This window comes from Teleopsis dalmanni, chromosome 1 (genome assembly GCF_002237135.1).
Source record: "Teleopsis dalmanni isolate 2A chromosome 1, ASM223713v2, whole genome shotgun sequence".
Taxonomy (NCBI): Eukaryota; Metazoa; Arthropoda; class Insecta; order Diptera; family Diopsidae; genus Teleopsis; species Teleopsis dalmanni.
The window spans coordinates 140039035-140047721 of NC_051846.1; the positions used below are offsets into that span (position 1 = coordinate 140039035).

At 31.3% G+C, this 8687-nt stretch overlaps 1 protein-coding gene across 1 annotated transcript in view; it reads left to right on the top strand.

Annotated features, from left to right (window-relative positions):
- Positions 1–5981, top strand: part of LOC119669025 (la-related protein Larp4B-like) — an 8043-nt gene extending 2062 nt beyond the window's left edge. Inside the window, exons 2-10 of the mRNA XM_038078752.1 lie at positions 23–770; positions 842–1091; positions 1156–1296; positions 1435–1671; positions 1767–2325; positions 2397–2950; positions 3491–3959; positions 4078–5580; positions 5657–5981. Coding sequence (XP_037934680.1) covers positions 23–770; positions 842–1091; positions 1156–1296; positions 1435–1671; positions 1767–2325; positions 2397–2950; positions 3491–3959; positions 4078–5580; positions 5657–5862 — 4667 coding nt within the window. The 3' untranslated portion in view covers positions 5863–5981. The remainder of the gene's footprint in view (positions 1–22; positions 771–841; positions 1092–1155; positions 1297–1434; positions 1672–1766; positions 2326–2396; positions 2951–3490; positions 3960–4077; positions 5581–5656) is intronic.
- The last annotated feature ends 2706 nt before the right edge of the window (positions 5982–8687 follow it).

Below are 8687 nucleotides of genomic sequence, written 5' to 3' on the forward strand. Positions count from 1 at the left end.
TAACTATTTATTATCATAATAGGCGGTTATGTTTATATGAATGGAGATACTGTTAAGCTACAACCACCTGTCGCCACTACAGTTTATACAAATGTAGATCCGGCAATGTTGGCTCCAAATTTGTATGCTTCGACTACACAATTGGCAGCTTCGGCAGCAACACACATTCCTATTATAGCAACCACCGCAACTCAGCCGCCCCATCCACAAGCATTACAAGTGGCAGCTCCACAACCAACTCAACACCAACAACTGTTACAACATACACATGCTCATAGTCACACCGCCGCCCATACGCAACAACCTACAATGCAAACAGTTCAGCCGCAAGTGCAACAACATCAGCAACATTTGCAATATGCACATCAACCGCAAGTTGCAACTGGTGGTGCTGCCGCTGTGACGACCACAACGATTGATAACACCGAATATGCCGTTATGAATGGCACTGTCTGCTATAGTCAAGATGATTTATCCGGTGCTGGTACAAATTTGGTCACTGTTGAACAGTTGTCAGGAGCAGCTGCATCAGCAGCTACACACAACCCACACGTACAACATCATGTTGTTGTACCCAATGGTGTTATACAGCAGCAGCAACATCAACACCATCAAGTGCAACAGCAACAACACCAACAGCATCAACATCATCAAATCTCCAATAGTGGCAATAGCAATAATATAGGTGGAATCGGCGCTGAAAGTAATGTCATGTCCTTGGAGCAATTGAAACAGAGTTTGGCTACCCAATTAGAATATTACTTTTCAAGGTACTTAACTTAATTTAAATCTCATTGTTATTATTTATATATAACTTAATTTTATATCTATAATCCATTAGAGAAAATCTGGCAAATGATACTTATCTGCTTTCACAAATGGATAGTGATCAATATGTACCCATATGGACTGTTGCTAATTTTAATCTTGTAAAGAAATTGACTAAGGACATTAATTTGATAACGGAAGTGTTGCGAGAATCCCCAAATGTGCAGGTACATGAAGACGGTAAACATGTTCGGCCAAATTGTAAGCGTTGCATTGTTATCTTAAGAGAAGTTGATGAAAAAACCCCAGTAGAGGAAGTGAAGGTAAGAAGTGAAAAGAGTTTCAAACTTATAATATTTACTAAGAAATAAAATTTACAATTTGTAGAAAATATTTGTTCACGATAATTGCCCCCGTGTGATATCTTGTGAGTTTGCGGGTAATGATTCGTGGTATATTACTTTTGAGTCTGATGAGGACGCTCATAAAGCGTTCCAGTTTTTACGTGAAGACGTTAAAGAATTTCAGGTATGCTTTCAAAACTCAATAATATATGTCATATAAACAATAATGTCTTAGTTTTTGTTATAAATATAAATATATAATCTAAATATATATATTCTTTATATAAACAAATTAATTATATAATTTGTTATTGTATTACAGGGAAGACCAGTAATGGCTCGTATGAAAGCCAAGCCTTATGTACACCGTCTACCAATGTCGAATGTGAACCCTAAGAGTAATAATTACAGGCTAACTTCTCCACCAGCGGCTGTCTATGATCCTAATGCTGCAGCTGCTGCTGCAGTTACATACAGTGGACCTCAACGTATAGTTTATGCTGCCAACGGTGCAATGGCGCAAGCACCTGTACCATATAATGGACAAGTACATTTAATCGTAAGTAAAAACTCATTATTAAATTATATGATAGATTTGTTATTTATATGCAATTGTCTTAATGTCTTTATAAATATTTTTATTAATTATTACAGCCATTCCAACAACAACAATTATATCCAGGATTTGTTGCTGCACCTTGGCAACCGACGGCTGCTGCTGTAGCGGCAGCCGCTAGCACGGGTCATGGTCAAAACTTCTATGAAATTGGAAATGTCTTTACAGCCAATGGCTTAACGGCGCAAGGTTTACCTGCTTATGCTACATCAGCACCACAGCCTGGTGCACCGATGGGCTCTTCGAAGTCTCAAGGCGGCGGTGGGCGATATAATAATCATCGGAACAATTCTAATAATGGAAATAACTCAACTGGTCATAGAAATAAGCCACGAAACTCTTCACAACAAATGCAACATCAACAACCTCAACAACTAGCTGGCGGAAATATTATTGTGTCAAATAATGTAGCCGGAGGTATAGTCAGTGTTGTGCCTGCTGCACTAGTAGATCAGCATTCTCAACACCAAACTCAACAGCATCAAATGCAATCACAGAATCAACCCCAACAAGTTGCTGTAAGTCAAACCCATCAACAGCATCAGCAACAAGGCGTCAGTTCCAATCGACACTTTTCAAATATGAAAACAAATACAGGTTAGTAAATCATAAAATTAATCACAATGAAAGATGATGAAATATTTATTAATGAAAAAAACTATTATTAGGTGGTATACCAAAATCGTCCATGGAAAAAACATATGTAAATAGTGGCATATCTACCCATCACCTTTATAACACACAACCGCAATCAGTTGCTACTGCACATCATGTGCAAAATCAAGCACAACAGCTTCAGCAACAAGCAAATAATAATTCGGCGCTTATGCAACAAACTCACTATCAAATGCCTTCCTCAAATGCTGTGCCCACAGGTTCTATTCAACATGCTTCCTATGTACATGCAACACCAACAGTGTCAGCACAACATTTACAATCCCACCACCAACAACAATCACAACATTCACATGGTGCAGAATTACAAGATGATGCCTTAATTGGTGGCAATGAAGGGCAACAGCAATCTTTGCATGCACCACAACACAGTCGAAATATGTCTAGTTCATCATCTTCATTGGCAACTTCTGTTGGTGGTGGTGGAGGAGGCAAGGATCCACCACATTGGTCTCAGCCTAGACATCGACGACGACGACGTGATGATGATGGCAGTGGCATGAATTACTCACCTAATAACCGTATGAGTAATGTTGGAGGCGGCGGGGTCAGTATTTCATCGTTTTATACAACTAATAGCACATTTGTCCATACTGGGGGTGGTGGAGGAGGTATGGCTGGACTGGGTAGTGTAGGGGGAGGGAGCAGCATTGGATGCGTTGGCATCGTGAACGGAGGAGGAGGCGGCAGCGGTACTGGAGAAGTGCATTCAGTTACTAGCAACCCCACCACCACCGTCATCACTGCCGTCGGCACCAGCGGCACCCCAATTTCTAATTTGTATAAACTTAATCCAAGCCAAAATCAATCTCAATCTTCAAATTTAAATCATGCCCAAAATATGTCCAGTAACTTCCTTAACATCAATAATAATAATAATAAATTAATAAGTTCTACTAATACTACTAATACAAATACTATTAAGTCCACTAATAATTGTCATAATGAGATTACTAACGATATAAACAATTCAAATTTGAATTGTATTAATATAGCAACTACTACCACAACAATTACAATTACAACAACTACAAATATAAATTCCCAAAAAGCCAAAATAATTATGCAATCCTCTAATTCCCAGCAGCAATCCTATGGTAATTCGCATCATGGTCACCAACAATCTTCCTCGGGTCCATCAAGCAATGTTTCCCAATCGTCCAATAGTGGCCATCACTCAAGCCGTGGAGGTGATACAGGACATCATGGTGGAGGTTATATGCATCATCGCGAGGATCATCGCGGTGGCTATAAAGGAAATAATTACAACCCACATTACAATAGTGGATCGCATCATCAGTCCCAGCATGGATCGTCGTCATCTTCACATCATCCCCATCATTCTACCTCTCAACATCATCAGTCTCATCATGTTCCCTCCAGTCATCATTACAGCAACCACCATCATAGCGGTGGTGGTGGTGGTGGCGGAGGCAATAACATTAATAGCTCTAGCGAACGGGGTGGCGGACATCACAATCAGCAAAATCAAAATGTTCAACCAGTGCAACCTCCACAGTTCGACTTGGAAGCAGATGCGTTCCCACCACTGCCAGGTGAGAAAATCTATTTTAATAGTTTAAATTGTAAAAAAAAATATTTTTTAAAAAAAAAATTTCCAGCCAAAAGTGGCAATAAAAATTGGTAATTTAATTTTTGAATTTTGAATAATAGCAACATCTTCATCGGCTGCTTCTTCCGCAACATCAAACCTTTCCGCATCTAATATTACCAATAACAATAGCGCTTTAGCTCTAAGTAGCAAACAAACTGCCAATATAAGCCAGCAGAGTCATCATCAACAGCAGCAATTGGGTTCAAATGACGCTACTAATGCTACAACATCTGCCATTATTAGCAATACTTCTAGCGGCGATCAATATTTAAAGGCTTTCAACAACAATCTGCAACAAATACAGCAGAACCAATACCATCAAGGCTCAAATAGCAGCGGTACGCTGCCATTAAATAAAGGTTCCTTTATTAATACCAGTAGCAACTCAGGTAGTGGTAGTGGCGGAAATGGTTCCTCCGGTTCCAATAGCAATTGGACAGAAAATAGATTGTCTGATGTGGTTCGAGGTAGCGGTGGAAATACAAATAGCAAAGGCAATAAATCGCGAAAAGAATCTACTCATAACAAGCATTATCATCAGCAAAGTCAACAACAACAACAACAGCGGTCAAGTGCAATAAGTCCACCAATGATATCTGCCGCTGATACGGTTACTGTTGAGGAAGTCTCATCAACAGTCACAACTGCAGCATTGACCAAGTCCAATAATAAATCAATGACAAATAAACAAAATAACTCCTCATCTGTGATAAAGTGTATAACACAAAATAATAAAAATATAAATAATAATACGAACAGTAGTAACAGCAATATATTAGCAATGCATGCTACTGAGATTAGTAATAGCAACACTAACATCAACCACGATAAAACAATTAACAAGACTGAGGAATCATTTACTACAGAAGCTATTAATAAACAGCAATCAATTAGCGATAATAGCAACGAAAGGTCTAGCAACAGTAATGTAAATAATAATAATAATAGCAGCGCGAAAATATCGATTGCTACACCAGCTACCTCATCGCCGAACATACTTGCTGTTACCTGCAACGTTTCCACTATGACTACAAATTTAGCAGATTGTAGCTTAAGCAATCATAAAAAGCCACCCGCCATTGCTGCTTTACTCGCCAAAAAAGATACGCCAAAAGATGCTACTAAACAAAAAAATGCCTCGACATCCACTTCATCGTCATCAATTGAAAATATTGCAGCAGCTGTGGCTGCTGCAAATAGTGCGCGTTTAAGTTATGCGCAGGTTGCACAACGAACTGATGGTAATAGAGATACTGCTGGAACTTTATCACCAATTGCCATTAACAAAAATGAGATTGTAACTGGACCAGCTGTGGTAACCACTACGACCCCAACAGCAACAACTGCTAAAATCGAAATGACTGCAACAATTGGTGAGAAAACTAACGAAAAGTCTGCTGCTAGTACAAATGTAATGGTGGAAAAAAGAAATAATTCAAATGCTACAAATCAAACTTTTGTCCCTACTGGTGCTTTAGCCGGAAACAATAACAATAGCAATATTGGTGCTGTGAATACAATTGGAAACGTAGTAATGCGAGGTGAAAATACAAAAGATAAAGGTAAGTACTGAACAAAACAAAATATAATTGTAATATACATATATATTTAATTTATAATTTTTTTTTGTTTTTGTAGATGCTTCTCGTGAAAATAGACAAAGCACTGGTAGTAATAATAGTGCTAATAGTAGTAGCAGTAGTTCAATAACGACAGCTACAGTAAATGTTAGTCGTAACCGTTCCGATGCTAAAGACAAAAATGTACGTGACAGAGTTGATACTGGCGATAGTAATAGTAGCGCTGCCAATTCGTTTAGTCGTAAGGCTGGACGTAATAATTAGGATGTATGATAGCATAAAGAATTTACATGAACCCAAAAATGATTAAAATAGTTAAGAATGCACATAAATTCTTACGTATATATATATATGCCAAAATAATATATAACAATTTAAAAATGTGACGTAAATTTGATTTTAATATATTAAAAATATAATATATAATACATATAAAGTAATAGTATATATTATGATAAAAATAATATACATTATTAGGTGATGTATATGATAAAATTATTTTATACAGATTATAATATATATAATAAATTATATAAGTATAAAATATGTTAATATATATCATAACGTATCATTATAACGTATGTAATAAAATAACAATTAAAAATAAATAATAAAGTATAACGTAAAAGTTATATGACAAACTAAACATAATCATAATTTATATAATACATATATATTATTAATAAAATACGTAACATTTATAGTAATTAATATTTTATATATATTTATATATATGTTTGTATACATGTTTATATATATGTTTATAGAGTGCAATATGTGTTTAAGCTGCATTAAATATATTTACTAAATATTCTCGAATTATATTCAATATAACGCATATATGTATAACATATATATGTATATACGTAAATATATACATATAAGTATATATATTTTAATATCGCTAATATTTAGTTAATATGATATTTAGTGCAATGTACATTAATATTGTATTTTATACAATATAATATAAATGTAAGTAATGTATTATTTATATATATAATATTATATATTTAATATCTTACATATTTATACATATATTAAAATTGCAAATAGATATAACCAAAAATATGGCATATATATGAGAAAAAAAAATTAAAACGTGTTCTACAAAATGTATCCGATTGAAAAAACTTTAATGATGCAACATAAGCAAATTATCAGATTAGAAACTTGACTGCTAAAACTAAAAAACTATAAAATTTATATAGTACATACGAAAAACTTATAAGAAGTATTTTTGGCAAAAAAAAAAAAAACAAATTGTAGTTATTGATGATTGCGTTACGACGTAAGGGTTTCTTTGCACTAGAGAAGTGAGCTTAAATTTAAACTAACAAAAAACAACTACTAATGCTATTACTTACGACACAATATGATGAAAAATTGCTGGACATACCTTAATTTACGAATATTAAACTAAACTATTGCTTATATACTCGTTAATATATATATTGTAATAAATATATATGCATCTGTATATATTATAATGTTGCTTAAACTAGAGAATTTAACTATTTTAACTAAACGGGAAAAAAATTGGATGTGATTGCGGCAACAAAATAGAAAAAAATGTAAGTAAAATATTTCTTTATGCTATTTTTTATATTTTGTATGGATGTATTTATTTTTAATTTACGTTATTCATAAATATACATATATTATTTTTGTTTATCTATTTATTGAATATTATTGCATATTGCTGTAATTCTTTTTATACTTTTATTTATTTGTCTTTAAAGTACTTCAAATTTATCATATTTGTTTATAATGTTTAGTTATAATTATTTAATATTTGTTACTCAAGATTGTTACGAGTATATTGCTATCTATTCTTTCGGTTTTTAAATATATTTTTAAAGTCCATATTTTTTAAAATTACAATTTTTTAAATTACACATTTTTCTTCAAAAGTTAAAATTGTAATATTTAAAATATTTAAATATTTTTTATAAATCACATATTCTTTTAAAATTACGTTTTTTTAATTACAAATTTTATTTTTAAATTGTATATTTTTTTTAATTAAATATTTTGTTTTAATTACATTTTTTTCAATTACATGTATTTTATTAAATTATATATTCAGTTTCTTGTGTGTATTTTTGTTTATTTGTATATTTTTTATTATATCACGTTTTATTAAAAATTTTGTGTTATTATTAATTATATTTATTGATTTTCTATTTATATATTTTTTTAGGTATTTATTTTAAGATTATTTTTAAATATGTATTTTTAAGTTTCTTTTTATTTTGTTATATATATTTTCAGTTTCTATAATTTTATTTACATGTATTTTTCATTTGTTTATATTTATTTATATTTATTTATATTTATTTATATTTATTTATATTTATTTATATTTATTTATATTAATTTTTAGTTCTAAATTATATTTATATATTTATATTTATTGATATATATTTTTATTTTCATTATATTATACTTATATTTATGTGTTTATATTTATATTTATTCGTGTATAGTTATATATATTTTATAAGTATATATATTTGTATTTATATATATTTATATATAGTTTTAAGTATATATATTTATATTTATATATATTTTTTGTTTTCTTACATATATATTTATATATATTTATTTATATATAAATAAGTTTAATATTAATAATATTTTAATAATATTTAATATTTTGTTTCATTTTTAGATATCGATTTTGTATGCACGCTTAAGTTGTATTATACAAGGACCAGTCAAATATGTAAGGAAACTATTAATTTTAAATTCATCGTTTGTGAATAGACAAAAAAAAAAACGCAACGCAATGGTGTGTTATAAAAATAATCAAATAATATTATAAAAAAATGTAAATGTTATAAACTTATATTTGAAATGTTTCTTTACGTGCGCAGGCATCTATACATATAAAATTATTTATGTTTATAAATCAAGTGTATATATGTGCGTATATTTGTGAGCTGTCATAAATTATAATAACTTATGTGACTGACACATGCATAAACTTATATCATAAACTTATGTAAAAAGATTAATTAATATGTATATGTCTCTATATATATATACATAAATATATCATAATATTATATACTGTATTAATA